The following is a 16,822-nucleotide window of genomic DNA, read 5'->3' on the forward strand; positions in this document are numbered from 1 at the left end:
GCATGGGTACTTGTATCCACACCCCCTGGTACTTGTACCCACGTACCCAAGTACTAGGTACACATATCCCAAGTACCGGGTACTCAGTGGAGAGCATTATAGCTAAGGACTTTGATTAAGATTTTTGTTTTTTTCTCCTTTTTTTCGTTTGCGTATCAGCTTATTGTTTATCAAGCTTAATTCAATACCTAATCAGCTTGAAACTTTGATTCGATATTGATTAACAATAAACTTTATCACTGTTCAAGTCAGAAGATTATCATTTGCAATATGCCATTGGCATATGATTTATGATCTTCTTGTTCATGTTTAAAGTCTTCCTTCTCTATTATGCATCTAAACATTTATCATATATTATTAATACAACCATATAGAAAATCTGAAACTGAAAACAGTACATTACATTTGCAAACTTTATCACTATTCTTGTTTTAAAAAACCATTGTCATGACTCATAATTTCAGATTTTCTATAAATATAAAAGTATAATCAAAAGAAAGTTTGACATACCCAAGTACCCCTGTCCCCTATTAAGAAAAATAGTCATACCCATACCTGTACTGGTGCCCGAAGTACCCGAAGTACCCCCGTCCCCATGCAACCTTGCTATTTATTAATTTCATAATATATATATATATATATATATATATATATATATATATAATTCATCTCAGATAATAATAACCTTATATCTCATATACAATGAAAACATTATATCTTATATATAATTATTCATAGGTTTATCTAACTAAAGCTACAAAACCGTAGCACTCCTTAGCCAGGGAGGATAAACACGGGATAAATATTGCACCATTGGTAATATTAGGAATATATAACAAATATAGTACCTTATATCTCATATACAATAAACACATTATATCTCATATATAATTATTCATAGGTTCATTTGACTAAAGCTATAAAACTGTAGCACTCCCTCTTAGCCAGGGAGGATAAACACGGGATAAATATTGCACCATTGGTAATATTAGAAATAGTACCCTTGTCCCCATGCAACCTTGCTATTTATTAATTTCATAATTAATATAATAACAAATATATATATATATATATATATATATATATATATATATATATATAATTCATCTCATATAATAATAACCTTGTATCTCATATACAATGAACACATTATATCTCATATATAATTATTCATAGTTTATCTGACTAAAGCTACAAAACCGTAGCACTCCCTCTTAGCCAGGGAGGATAAACACGGGATAAATATTGCACCATTGGTAATATTAGGAATGGTAGATTTTAAGGATATCTTTGATTAGAAGATATCCACCATTTTGATATCACATCTGATACCACGAGGATTGGCCTATCAAAATATCAACACATGATATTCACCAAGTACTCAATAAGGTTTGATATCACATTTCATATCATGAGTATTGGCCTATCAAAATATCAACACATGGTATTCACCAAGTACTATGAGTATTGGTCTATTAGAATATCAACACATGATATTCACCAAGCACTCAATAAGGTTTGATATCACATTTGATATTTGAGTATTGGCCAATCAGAATGTCAACACATGATATTCACCAAGTACTCAATAAGGTAATGGCCTGCAAAATATCAACATATGTTATTCACCAAATACCTATCATATATCTATACAAACAACTCATAGACCGTCAAGTGAATGACATCTAACACTTAGTTGTTGATTTACAATATATAGTCCACCATGATTTGTTTCAACATTTACATAAAATGTATATCATGACTTAAGTTATTGTAAGATCGTTGCCTTCCAATAAATTCTGCATATACAAATGATTATTATTTAAAAGTCATCAGTTCCTCATGATGTACATAGTGGGCGGACCCATTAAAATCATGTAGTCACACATGACATCAAAAGTTTATATGAAGTCAAATTCCATTTGAATTTGATATCAACTTTTATGAAGGTTGTCTCTGATGAAGTGTCAGATTCCCTCTAAATCTAATATCATCCTTCTGACTTCCTAGCAACAAGTTGTGTCATGTTCCTTGGTTCAACAAGTATCCATCTATCTAGAAATGTTATAGTCTAGATCTCTACATAAGGCTTTCTCGCCTACATACATGGAACTTCAGCCCATGAATCATAGTCCTCTAACTTTTAAGTTTCTTGATCACTGGAGAACCCATCTCGACATTGTTTACTCCCTATGATAAAAGTCAAAAGAAGCATATCCTCTATCTGCTCCCTCTATTATGAAAGCACACCTTGATTCATAGTAACATCAGTGAATGTACTAAACTATGATTTTATCCCCAGGTTTGTTACATCGGACACTCATGCCAATGTGGCTTCCATCTGAAGCTCCAAGTTTATGCATCAACCTCTTGACTTCCAAGTTTACCGTTGACGGATATGTCAAACTCCCTCTTGTTATAGAAGGATACTCATTTTTGATAGCATGCCTAATGTACCATTCTTATTTCCCTACAAGAACATCCTCAGAGACAGAGAAGTTCAAGGCAAATAGCTCTTTATAGTGCTTATAGAAATATAAACAAGAGACTACAATGAGTAGATAAATGCAATACTCAAGGATGATAAATATTTATCTGCACATCAACATTCTTGATACAAGTTTCTCCAATGAAAGTCCATATGCATCAAATCTGAAGATGCCTTCATCTAGGAATTTGCTAAATAAAACAATGGGAATAGAACATCAGTTATTATCTCCCCCACAATGTAAAATTCCCACTCTCATATCGTTTGAACAATTTAGCAATTTTCTTCTAATAGATCTTAAGTTGACAGTCTATTTAGGCAAATCCTTTAGTTTCTCCCTCTGGTATGGAAACACACCTAACTCGCATGGTCTCAATTGGAAAGATGTCTTGCTCCAAGGAATTAGGTTTGAATTGTCTCCAAACTCTGTTAGAACCAAATGTGATTTCTTTCATAGGTAACTTAACAATCTGGGGTGCTTCCTCTGGTATTTGTTCGTGTATGTAAGTTTGAGTAGTCACCGAACTCTGTTATATTATACTGAACTCTGTTATGTTACATCCATATATAATTTCATACCCAGGTCTATTTGCAGTACATATTTGCTCTTTATTTTGAAAGCATTTCATCAAATAGTTTACACATGTTCCCTACAAAATAAGGTGTGTTAACAAGGTGAGCAGATACAACTCCCTCCACACGATTATGTACTATTTGAATCTTCCCTTCTAGCAATAGCTGGAGTAACACTTCTGATACAGTCCTGATTTACAGACTTACTTTGTATTAGCAACTTAAGGAGAATTAATACCACAAACTGGAAATATCCACATGTTTATCAAATGGGACACTGCACTTTGGAATGATTCTATCATTTATTATCATGTTGTATCAAATTATATCACCAGAATGAACTGAGGCTGCTCTAGTCACCAGTGAATACAAATATTCTTTTTGCGTTTCATATTTCCAGTCTAGAAATTGCTAAACATATGTATACTCTTGGTCAAGCCATCTGCAGACTATTTGAAACCAAGTCACACTCTTTATTATCTTTTAGTGATCTTATTTTTACTATAAGCCCCTAAATCTGGTGTGCCTGAGATAAAGCCAGTCTGGAATGTCGTCTTAAGACACATGGACCTTATTCGGATAATAATAATTAGTCTTCCTTGCAATTAAACCTTCATGTGATTTTAGATGCTTGACATAGAAAGGGATGAAGCCACAATAACTTGAAATTTTTTGCTCGAAATAAGTTTCGCGGTCAATAATATTGCTGCAAACATATGAGTGACTACATATTCTTTCTGACACGAGACCAATTCTCAAGCTATTTTATCAGATTAAAATTTCCTTTATATGCATAAATTAGATTGAAATTTTCCATCCACAATCCTTTGTTGACTCTTTAAATAAGTTAAGGATTCTGAACATATTGGTCTACATCTACTATCAATATCCTTTGAATGTTCTATTTTTCTCTTTTCCTTGTCAGTTACACAATTCATTGTCGCATAATAATATAAATCGACAAAAATGATAATAAAATCCTCCACAATATAAAATTAGACGACAACAAAAATAGGAGTCGTTGCTTTCATGAAGAGTCTTGAAGACGTGATGATGGGAATACAACTAGACACTCCCAATGCCAAATATGAATGGTGACACATACATTGCGACGTACTCACAATGCCACATGTATTGCCACATACACTTGAAGCCACATAGACAGAAGCTGCACAAAGTCAGAGCAGAAACATCCCGATATTAACCACATGAGCTACACGATGCCATAGAAGTGATGCTCACTAACTTAGAATCATATCACGTACAGGAGTCTCTTATTGAACCATGGATTGTGAAGAATGTTGTTTCTGTGTTTATGAACAATGTTTGGACAGCAGACTCTGTTCGTCGAGCTTCTCCACCTCCTGTCATTGCTAGGCTGGTAAGCTTTGCAACAGACTGATCAGAAGTCCTTCCGCATCATATCTTTTATGCCTTTTTTTGGAGCTTTGCTAAGCTCTTCTCGGATTCTCTCAGTTTTTATTCACAGTATAATGGAGACCAAATGCCATCTTAAATAGGCAAAGGTTAAAAAAATGCATAGCACTTACAAGCTCTTAGATAAAACTCCGGAATTGATTCAAGTGCTCTGCCAGGCAGCAGATCCTGCTTCTCTTCAGTTTCGTGTTTTGAGATGTGCAATGCAAAATAAAATTACAGTTTTAGGACAATAAAGTAGGAGCAAATTGCTATCAATTTTATAATTTCTTTGTTGAGGTCTTTTTTCCAGGCTTTGCTCTGATACCATTTTAAAATTAGAGGATTGCTGCAAATGAAATAATGCTTCCTGTGATTTCTGTATGTTTCAAATGCAGCAATCGCCCTTGTATTTATATTGGGAATAAGATTATGAAGAGACATGTCCCCATGTCTCTTCATGGGACATGTCTATTCATTAATTTCATAATTAATATATATATTTATTCTTATTAATAAACTTATCTCATATAATAATAACCTTATATCTCATATACAATGAACACATTATATCTCATATATAATTATTTATAGGTTTATCCGACTAAAGCTACAAAACATTAACAACAGTACATGCCCTTAATAAATCCATTTGGTGAAGAATGCCCTTTCGTAGATGATGATTGGCATGAGAGGAGTGGGCAATGATCAAAGATGAGTAACTTTTTGTCAGAAAATAACTTCTTGTTGATTTTGCCTTTTGTTGCATAGCTTTCACCTTCAAAGCTAGATTGGTAAGCATGCTACAAGGAAGTTATAATTCTAGATCCTATTGAAGGCAAGACAACAATCTATTATCTGAGGACAAATTTGATGCAATGTATGAACCAAATCCTAGGTTTGCCTAGGGACAGCGCTGAAGCAATAGAGAGGCAAGTATTTAAACTTAGACAAAGAAACAATACTAGTACCGGAACATAAGTTTTATTACTCAATGCATTCTATCCATGGAATTTTCTGGATACTACACAAGTCCTAATAAAACTGTATCACCTTCTTCTTCACCATATCATAGATTATTTTTCTATTGCTGAAGATGATTTTCTTGATGACTATGCTGATGCCATTGCAACCTTTCTTAGTCCAACAATTCTTGATTTTGATCTTCAGGTTATTGACACATTTCAACTATACTATTTAGAGAATGCTTATGCCCTATTACAGAATCACCCAAATGATGATGATAGGTCACTAGTTAATCATTTTTCTGCCTTGGCTTTCATATTTCCAAATACATATAAAGATAGCCCTTCTATTTTATATTTTATTAGTTTATACATAGTGCTTGAGGATTACTTCGTGCATACATCAGCAGCTTTTAATGGATTATATTCGATCTGATGTAGGAGGGTACACAATTTATATCTTTTCAGTTCATAACATTGTCACACTCTCATGTAACAAGTGTAAAACATATTAATTAAATTCAAGTTGAATTGGATATTTTAGATGATTTGTGGAAACTTGTATTGTGAAAATTTAAGTTGACCATTGAGCTGGACGATGTTTAAGAGTAACCGATTCAATGATAATATTGCCAAAGTTTGTTTTGGGCCATTTCACAGTTAGCTGAATCATTTGTAGGTGATGTTGTTTGGAATACTTCCCATTTAGCTTGACAGATTGAGGAGTTAGAGTGAATACTAGCACATTGCCACAATTTAGTAAAACAAATTTTGCTTCATCAGGATCCTTTGATATTGTATGGATATGCTATATTATGACCTACATCATTGAATTATTTTTAGACATGGATATGGGGCATATGCATAGGTTAGATAATTCAGGATAAGTATATGATTGATGCCAAGTTTTGATAATGAGACAGATTGTTCAAGCAATTTCAAATGGTGACAGCTATTCAATGTAGTACATAAAATAATTAATTGTACAGTTCTTCCATGAGCATCTTAGCTTCCATGGGTCAAGTTTTTTTAGTTCTACGAGTGACTGAGTGACTGACTCACAGGTGTAGAGACCAGTGATGATATTTCAGGAGACTATTGATATAGCTTGATTGAATGATCAGACGTTTTAGGTTCTTAGTGTGATTGGAGCACTTGAGAGGCAATTGACATCCCCTGGAGAGACCTTTTATACAGGCTCTGGAAAAGAATGAAACGTGATCAATCTGATATTTCAGTGATTGGTTGAGTTAATGGATACTCATGACTTACAGTACAGATAATCTATTATGATTGTATGATTACTCCCACATGAAAAATATTTGTTTATAGTGGGCCTTGATGAGCTCATGATTCCCAATCTTCTTGTGCCCAAGGTTTGCAACATTCTGTAGTTGACCCGAATCAAATATGATTGTAAAGATATAGGACATAGACTTTTTTGACATTTTGTTGAGTTTAAGATCCATAGTCATCAATAGAGGTACCTCATGAATTTGGAGATTACACCTCTACAGCTCATACCAGTTCTAATTGAGGATGATTGACTGCATACAGTTGATCTATACCAATATTAAGTAAGATTTTAGAATATTTTATTGCAAGGTACTGAAGTCTAGGTACTCAAATTACCACTTTCATTATCTACAATTAGTTGATGCCTAGGTGGTTGTATCCAATTATTCACAGCTAGTTGTAATGTCAATAAAGGGAAGTACACCATATTGAGTTTGCCCAATTCTGTAAGTGGTCTATCTGTACTTTCAGTTCAGTAGTAAGAGTTGGAAGCAATATCAATCTTTTAGCCAGTATGTGTTGTTAAAATTACAGTTGATTTACCTATAAATCCCTGTATTCTAGTGAAAATATACAAGCACGCAAGTTGGATTTGGTTAAACGAAAGCATATTATGAAGAAACATATCCTTTCAGTTTTGTCCAAGCCAAGTTTCAAGCATTAATTGAACTGAGTATAATCTTTGTGCATGGCATAATGGAAGATTTGCAATTTAGCATTCCTCAATCCAAACAAATTATACCAGGTTCATTGGATTTCTTTTCAATACCCTCTACCCTACGAGTGACTGGTATATTGCAGTTAGCCATCAATCATCAGATCAGAATGTTTAAGAGCTATCCTCTTGTATATAGTCTACTAAAAGATCATCCCATAACAAAAGGGTTGCTATTTCAATCTCAGAAATGCCCAGGTTGTCATCAGAAACAGGGACTGTTGTCAAACAAAAACACGGAAGTCCCTTAATAGATCTTCGGTGAATCTCATGCCAGTCCAGGAAAAATAGGTCTGGAGTGAATAACAATATCTAGTTATATCTAATATTCAAAAACTAAATATAATCAATCTTGTAAACTAAATATAAAATTCTAGGCTCTTGTCCACATGCATTTGTGAATCCCATCAGTTGTATAAACAAGTCGTTAAAATTTTTAAAGCATCGAGATAGGAAATCTCAGGGGCAGGATTAGATTGAAGGAACCTTAACAACAAATATTCAACACACTTGAGCTAAGCATGCTTTTTAATATTTAATGCTTCAAATTCATTACAGATGCATACGTATTCACTTGACTTGGGCCTACCCACAACAGAACATCTTATTACTTGACTATTTTAACGAGCCTTTAGATAGTGAGAATTTATAGTTGTCAAGCAAGCAATCACCATGCCAGATCCATATTCGAGATATGCACAAAGCATCAATGAGGCAGCCTTTAGTCCCCTTAGGAAAGGCCATCGTTCCAAAAACCATATTCAAATCAGGCACGAGTTGATGGCAATTATCATGCTACAAGATATTTATGAGTTCCGTGATATTAATGATACGAAAACTAATTATATCAATGATACCAAAACTAATTAAGGTAGAGAGGCAAGTAGATTTGCACCAAAATTTCGTATGGTTTTGCAACTTAATTTCAGACCTCTCAAATTACACATCATGATTTCAACACAGCAACATGCTTTTCTTAAGGCGTCATAATGGACTTCTTGAAAGAAATTAATGCACAAATTCTTTTTAATCAGTGTCATGTTCAGGATTTATTTTCATTTTCTAAATTTTCTACATGTCATTCGATTTCTAAATATTACGATCAACATTGAAATTACTATCAATACTACTATACTCTTAAAAATAATCGTCTTCCAATCTACAGCTGCTCTCCGTAATTGTAATGCCTATTAAAACTAGAATTCTGTTTTCTTCTACTCTGATTAGGTTTTACTTATCTAGAATTCAAAGGATTCATGTATGGTCATCTGGGCACGAGTGTTTTACAGACATGGCGCTTGTACAAGGAAAACAAATTGCTAGAGTTGGTGGATCCAAAGTTAGAGGAGTACTCGGAGGAAGAAGCTTTGCAGTTCATCAAAGTTGCTCTTTTGTGCACTCAAGCTACACCCACAACCAGACCGACCATGTCTGAAGTCGTCACAATGCTCTCAGCAAAGAAAACCTTTACCCAGACATCTGTCTCTCCGCCTAGTTTCATCTCAGATTTCAGAGATTTAAAAATACGTCCATTGCAAAGGTCCTCAACCCCAAACTAACACACTAAGGTGATTCCACAATCAAATCCAATTACTGAAGGGGCACACCGACCCCATTTTCAGCGGTCTGTCGTGTTTTTCAAAATCACCATCTTCAGTTGTTCGTAATGGTGACCCTGTTCATATTTTTGTACAAATGGGATTGGACTAGAAATGATTACAATGAATATTTCGGGATTTGATTGTATGTTATATATTGTATCACCGTTGTAGTCCATGATCAGACGAATTGAGTGCAATCACGATAAGAACGGTGTGAAAAAAAAGACAACGTACTTTAGAAGCATTGATCCATGGATAATGGCAAATTATTGTATTTGATAGAAATGATTCTTTTAATATTATATGATTACGATAGCAGTTATTGGATTAAACTGTGTGAAATACAACACTGATTTTAGATTCATCATGGGGCGGAACAGGATTATAATAGATGTAAAGTTGTAAATCTTAATATAAAAAGTGAAGGGAGGCCTATGATTTAAGAGAATAGGAAGGATAATAAAATAAATAAAAACTTAAAAAATTTAAGAATAAAAGAAAATAAAGAGAAAAAATGTCAAAATACCAAAGTAAAAAGAAAACAATTAAGTGTAATGTATTATAACTATTTTTTAAAATACATTAATTATCAAATTATTTGGTTTAGAACAATACTAATATGTTTTTATATTATTTATTAGGCAATTTAAGATTCTAAATTATACTTAATTTATGTATGTGTTAAGTAATACTTAAATATTATAAAATAGTTAATATAGTGAGAATATCTAAAGATGTTATTAGATGATTGTAGAAATATGAATAGTTTTGTTGGTCAATCTTTATATGATTGATTTTTTAACCAAAATCTTTATACAATGTTATTTATTCAATGTAGCATAATTTATTAATTTCAACATTTTTAAAAAATACTAGGGATAACTTCATTAAGACTTTGCTAGTAATAAGCTCTGCAACTTCTCCCCAATGAAATTCAAGATTCAAACATACACATGAACACTGACAATGAGTAAGACTTTGCCCCCTACAACCTAACCCTCCTTCCAATAGGGAGTATGTGCCCTCTAGGGCTCTTGTGTGGACTCCACACTTTTGCATGGGGTTTTTGTTGAATTTTTAATTGTTCCAAATGGTCCTTTTGGGGATTCATTGAGTAATCATCAAGGAGAGAGAAAAATGCGAGTCCCTTAAAATTCAGTTGGAAAGGTGTGTTGGTTAATGGGACCTACAAGAATAATGCTTGCAATATCATGCTTATATATGTTAGAACATGTGAATGAATGAAAATCAGGCTACTAGATGTTATGGATAGAATTGTTTCTTTAATGAAAAAAAATTGGTTGTCAAGTTTTTCTCCTTCATACCAACTATTGGCATGGTCTGAAGATGGGTGGTAGCTAGATGGAAATTGCAGTGTCTCTACCAGTGGTATGTCAGGAAGCTTGTTTCTTTTAATTCAAATTCATGACTCAAGAGGACTCGATAAAAATACTATCAGGCTCTTGGACATATGGGAAGCATTACTTGAGTCTATATAGGTGGGAATTGGGTTTTGATCCAGTGATTGATATCAACAAAATGACTCTAGTTTGGGTTTGTATGCCTGGTCTTCCACTCAAATTTTCGATCAAGAAATTTTTTGGATGGGTGGGAAATGCCTTTGGGCACTATGTGACTTTAGATGCTATACCTCAAGCAAGGTCTAGGGTAGTATTCACTCATTTTTTGTGTTAATATTATTATTTGTAAGACTCCCAAACTCTATTAATTTGCAATCCAAATGGGGAAAGTGGACCCAAGCCTTGGTTTATGAGAATGCAACTATCTATTGCCCACAATTGTCAAAATTAGGACATGTAATAGTTGATTGCAAAGCTAGTGTGATTAAGGTGCCCAAGTTGAAATATAAATGTTCCTCCCCTCCATGTATTTTGAAATCCCAACAAGAGTATGGGCACTCCTTGGTGCTTGAGGATTATCCCTTTATGGATGGTCTACTAAAGCTTTTAAAGTCACCTAGTAGCTACCTTGTGTTGGAGCTAGCTGCAACTTAGAATGGAGCAATGCCTCTAAATGAAAATAAGAGTATGTTGGAGGAAGGGGAAATTTTTTCCACTCCTAAGGTGGCTAAGTTTTAGTCTAGTTTGAATTATCAACCTCCTTTTCATATGGTGGATTGGGAGAATGAAGCTCAAATAGGTGAAGATTAAGTGAAGGTAGGCTCAATGAAGAACACACTTGTTGAAAATAGCTCTGGATTAGGCTATACCAAAGATAATGAGATGCTCCCATTAAAGACTCTAGCAAAATCACAAGTTTTTGAAGTATCCTTGGAGGATAGCAACACATCTTGGAACCCCTTGTGTTTGAGGTGCAAGATGAGTTCATAGCCATAATGAGGATGTTGGAACTAAGGGAGAAATGATATTTCTTTGTTTGAGCCCAAATGCAAAACAAGCCTCAATTGTTCTTGGTGCTAATGGAATTATAACTAAGAATATAATTATAATCCCAAAAGCTAAAAAGTCATCCTTGTCATCGAGAGCTTCAATTAGTAACCCTGTGAACATAGAGAAAAAATAACGGTTAATCATAAAACTAAATCTCAAGCTAACAAGGTAGATGTGGGATTTGAAAGGAAGGTAGGGAAACCTTCAAAAAGAACATCAAGGCAAAAGGAGATGACCAAGGAAATCGCCAATGGAAAGGAAAAGACCCTAGATGCTAACACAAAAAATAAGAAATGAAGTTCTTTTAATGGAACATGGGAGGACTAAATAGTTCTCAAAAGCAACATGCTCTGAAAATTTGTATCATGGAGTTTAAAATAGATATCCTTTTACTCTAAGAAGTGAAAAGACTACCTAGACCTTCTCTAATATTGCTAAAAGAATTTGGCTAGGTTATTTTTTATCAGTGAAGATATTGGAGCACATTAGGGGGCATGCTAACTATTTGGAACCCAAATAAATTAAAGGAGAAGTTTTTGTAGTTACTCATAGCTTCCTTCTTGTGATTCTCACCTTGGGAAACTGTGTTTGAGGACTATTAATGTGTATGCCCCTAACACCTGGTCTAGAAGGAAGGATGTTTGGGATGATATTTTCTCATTTATCCCTGGTGATTTGAATTTGCTATGGATTGTGACTGATGATTCCAATTCTCCACTATTTCTCTCTGGAAAGACACGATGCCTAATAGAATACTCTGATAACATAATTGAGTTTTTAGAATTTATCAATATGACTGGTCTTTTTGAAAAATAATTGTTGGGTCATCCCTTGGTCAAATAACTAGAAAGGTGACTACCTCATCCAAGTTAAATTAATGGATAGGTTTTTGGTTTTGACTAGGGTGTAATGCCTCTCTTAAGGATCTCCCAAGAACTATCTTGGACTATAATCCTATACTCCTACGTGGGCTTGATAGATGTCCAAGTGCTCCTCTCCCATTTCGGTATGAGATCGTATGGCTCCCACACACATACTTCAAAGTAGGTTTCCAAACATGCTGGGATGCTCCTATCCAAGGGTTGACCATGTATATAGTCTCTCAAAATTTGGATATAATTAGAAAGTGAATTAAAGGCTAGGGTAGACCTATTATGGTGACATATTCACCCAAAAGAAGGAGATTAGATCTAAGCTTGAAAATTTATGGAATCTAATGGCTTATGGAGACTACTCTTATGCCCTACATGAAGATGAATGTAATGAAAAGATGACCTAAAAAAGGAAGAGGTCTATTGGAAGAAAAGATCAAGATTGTTATGGCTTAAAGTAGGGGATAAAAATTATACTTTCTTTCATGAGTTAGCTAGCAAACATAAGAAGAGAAATACTATAAAGAGCTTGATGAATGATGACAACTATGAAATCACTAATGATGCCCAACTTGGAGAAATGATTGTTCAATATTTCAAAGAAGCTTGTAGTAATATTCAGGACTTGAGATCTACAACTTTAAAGTATCATTTTCTACACCGCCTTCCAAATGCTTTTTGAGAGAAAATAATTTGAGTCTAGCTCCTATCTTTAAAGAGGAAGTTATGACCAACTACTCTTTCATGGGTGCTTGCAAAGCCCCAAAGTGAAATGGTTTTCCCCCTTCTTTCTTCTAGGAATTCTAGATATTGTGAGCTATGATATTACTCTGGTTGCTAGAGACTTTTATTAGTAGTGAAATTGCTCAAAAAGTTGAGTAACACTTTCATTGCTCTTGTCCCCAGAATATAAGAGCCAAAAAAGGTGACCGATTTTAGACCTATTAGCCCATGTAATGTTATCTACAATATTTTCTCTAAAATATTTTATGTATCAAATTGAGCCTTTCTTAGACAAATTCATCAATTGTAACAAAAAAGGTTGTTCTTGGAAGATTTTTTTTAATGGGGTTGTATCCACACAATTGATTATTTGCTATATGTTGAAGTGCATAATGCTAGGTATGGTTCTCAAACTTGACATCTCAAAGGCATATGCTAGGGTTTGGTGGGAATTTTTGTTTAAACTTTTCACAAGATTGGGTTTTAATGAGAGACTCATAAGATTTATAAAAGAATGTGTGCAAACTATTTGATTATCAATCTTAGTGAATTGAGTCCCAAGGAATTTCTTTAAAGATGATAGGGAAATAAGGCATGGCAACCCATTATTGCCTTACCTATTCATTTTTCTAGTGAAAGTCATGGGTTGGAACTTTCTAAATATGATTAGCTTTGGGAAGTTTCAAGGATTTATAGATGCCACTACTATGCGTCTTGTTCAATAGTAGTTTGTTGATGAAACTATTCTATTTTGGTAAGCCTTGGTTGTGGAAAATAGGGAGTGGGAGGTCTTTCTCTTGGACTATGCTAAGGTTTTAAGCCAACATATTAACTATGTGAAGAGGAGGGTCTAATTTTTTAACATAAGGAATATTTGTAAAATAAATTTAAAAACATTTTGGGATATTAGTGCACCATTTTTCTGGGTACTTCCCTAGTCTTCTACTTACTTTCTCACCCTAAATTTTTGGATTACTATACTCGAAAGAAAAAAAGAAATTCGTTGGTTGAAAATGCAAACCATTAAGTTGTTGGAAAACTATGCATCATGTTGTTTCCTTGCAAGATGTTCCTATTATTTTCTTTCCCTTTTCAAAATCTCTACAGACATGACAAAGAAACTTGAAAGAATCCATATAATCTTTTTTTGGACATGTGTTAAGAAAATAAGAGATTAGCCTTGGTTAACTAGGATATTGCATGCAAACCAAAATGCCAAGGTGGTCTTGGGATGAGAAAGCAAACAATTCTAAATAAAATACTAATTGCCAAAATGGGATGAAAACTTGCCCTAAAAAATGTAGACCAGTGTAACTTCATGATGGCAAAATACCTCAACTTTTATAAATTTTACATTATTCTTTCCTTAAATGGCTAGCCTCAAAGTTTGAAAATGTAGAAGAATATCCTCAAGTATACAATTAAGGATGACATGAAATGGTAGATTGGTAATGTCAGGAAAATTAGGTTTTGGGAGGACATATGGGTTAGGGATAAGGCCATGGTAGATAATCTAAGCCACATGGAATTTGTGGAGATTGCAAAAATATTATTTGGCCTACAAGTTGTTAATGATACTATAGGATTTCTAAGGTGGAAGGATTTAATAGAATGCTACTAGAACAGATCAAGCCTAATCCAAAAAGCTAGTGAGCTCCAAAGAATCACAAACAAGATTGGTTCTCCCTATTATGCATGGAGGATAAGTTCTTTTGGGTGAAGAACCAAAATGGATAGTTTTTTGTTAAATCAAGTTAAAAATTGTTGTTAAAGAATGAAAGTGCTTTGAACAGTTGGAGAAAAGTTTGGAATCCACAACTAATTCGTAAGATTAATTTCATTTGCTAGAAAACTATTCATAATAGAATCCTAATCCAAGATAACCTTGTTAGAAGAGGATTTCAACTCCCACAAATCCATTCTCTGTAAACAAGAGGAATAATCTATTCCTCACCTCTTACTACATTATCAAATTTCTAGGCAACTTTAGAAGTATGTGATGGAAAAGTTTGACCTACCATGGGTTTGTTGAACATGCCAAATAATTGAGAGGGGGGCGAATCAATTATTGCCATTAAAACTTTTCTTTTTTTGATTAACAATTAAATAGTAAAAATACAAATTTAATATTTGTCGATTAAGTTGTAATAATCTCTGCTGGTTTTGATTAAAAATATTGAACCTTGACTAGAGGGAATTTCATCAAACAATTGTTATACAATATACCGCCTTAAACAAAAATGCCTCTATACTATCACTTTACTATATATCATTATAAATGCCATGAACAATCATGTGAGAAGAAACTTCAACAAATACATGGATAGTGGTACAGACACATTAGACTATAATATCCATTTAATTTTGCAATGATAAACCTAGGTTAGTTATGCTTTGTGTTAATGATAGAATTCCTACACATGAGAAAAGAAGACCATAACATATAGTTACAAGTGTGAGATAGTACATATATGATTTGATAATATAGATTGCCACCGATTGGAAATGAGGGATCCCGTGAACTACCCATGAACTACTAATTGGGACACTTAGGTGATTTTGTAACCTCCTTCGACTTCTAGGTACTGTTCTTGTTATCAGATTCCTTTCTCGTCACTATTGGAGAAAGGTATTCAAGTGTTGCTTTCATTGTGATATGATTCTGAACTGTCAACCAGCTATTCCTTTTCAAAAACTCAACTTACTATATGTTTGATGCCAGAAAGAAACACTAGTAATGTACAATAGATGTAATGGAATGACATGCATGCAAAGTACTATATTATAACAATCTCCTCTGCTACATGGTGACTGCTCTCTTGTCTGCTTGACAACCTAAACCAGTATTACTCAATGATGACTTGTGCATGCAATCCTCATGTACTAACCTATTTTACTTCATTACTGTGAGAGAGACTTCAACTTCCTATCAGCCTCCATTGTATCCAATTGAACTTCAGTTCTAAAAGTACCAATGTGAGTTATAGGTTTGCGTCCAACCTCACTATTTTCCTTAAGGGGTTTTGTCCTTAGGAAATATCCAATCACATTTAAGAAATCTTTAGGATTTTATAAAGCAACATATATTTGTGGTGGTAATCCCAATGCAAATGTTTTCTTTTATAACCTTAAAGTGTGGAGAGATACAAACATCTTAGCAATGTGGGATAAAAAACTATTTCATCTTTTAGTCACTTGTCATTTGTCATAAAGTGACTTTAAATAATAAAGTACTTTATATTTCAACTCAATAAAATAAAGTGACTTTAACCGTAAAATTTCTCATTTAAAATCTCCTCAACTGAAACCAAAACTCTTGTGACTGGTTGACATCCTAAATCAGAGGCTGTTAGCCTATTTAGATGGAAAGATAGACCAACTAGGTGTCATTATAGATAGTGCGGAGAAGAGGACATTACATAAGTACATAAAAAATCCACAATAAAGATAAGCATGAAATACACAAGAACACCAAAACATAGAACACTAGATTTTATGCAGAAAGCCCAACTGGGAAAAGCCATAGAGAAGCTAATTCTCATGAAATATAAAAATGCATGTTAGGGTAACACCAAAAGGTGATATTGTACAAAGGCTCACTTCCAATACATGAAGGATCACTAACAATACATAAAGGCTCATTGTTGATACACAAAGGTTCATTACTAATACATAGAGGCTTATTGGCGATACACAAAGATTTAATGCTAGAAGATATGTATAGATATAGAATCCACCTCTAAGATCTATTAATGAACACGA

At 33.8% G+C, this 16,822-nt stretch overlaps 1 protein-coding gene and 1 long non-coding RNA gene across 5 annotated transcripts in view; one reads left to right on the plus strand and one right to left on the minus strand.

Moving 5' to 3' along the window:
* LOC149531126 (uncharacterized) overlaps window positions 1–8,944 on the minus strand; it is a 35,687-nt gene extending 26,743 nt beyond the window's left edge. The window contains exon 1 of the long non-coding RNA XR_016359118.1: window positions 8,806–8,944. This is a non-coding gene — a long non-coding RNA (uncharacterized LOC149531126). The remainder of the gene's footprint in view (window positions 1–8,805) is intronic.
* The window catches only part of LOC149531125 (cold-responsive protein kinase 1-like), a 37,326-nt gene extending 27,940 nt beyond the window's left edge, over window positions 1–9,386 (plus strand). For 3 of the 4 annotated variants that reach the window (XM_089811210.1, XM_089811209.1, XM_089811211.1), the window contains exon 6: window positions 8,743–9,386. In XM_089811210.1, the coding sequence (XP_089667336.1) occupies window positions 8,743–9,012 (270 nt within the window). In that variant the 3' untranslated portion in view covers window positions 9,013–9,386. Of the gene's footprint in view, window positions 1–8,680 lie in introns of all 4 variants that reach the window. The other variant, XM_089811212.1, reaches the window with a different exon arrangement.
* The last annotated feature ends 7,436 nt before the right edge of the window (window positions 9,387–16,822 follow it).

The sequence above is a fragment of the Cupressus sempervirens genome, chromosome 11 (genome assembly GCF_028749045.1).
Source record: "Cupressus sempervirens isolate cs-2001-9-10 chromosome 11, ASM2874904v1, whole genome shotgun sequence".
NCBI lineage: Eukaryota > Viridiplantae > Streptophyta > Pinopsida > Cupressales > Cupressaceae > Cupressus > Cupressus sempervirens.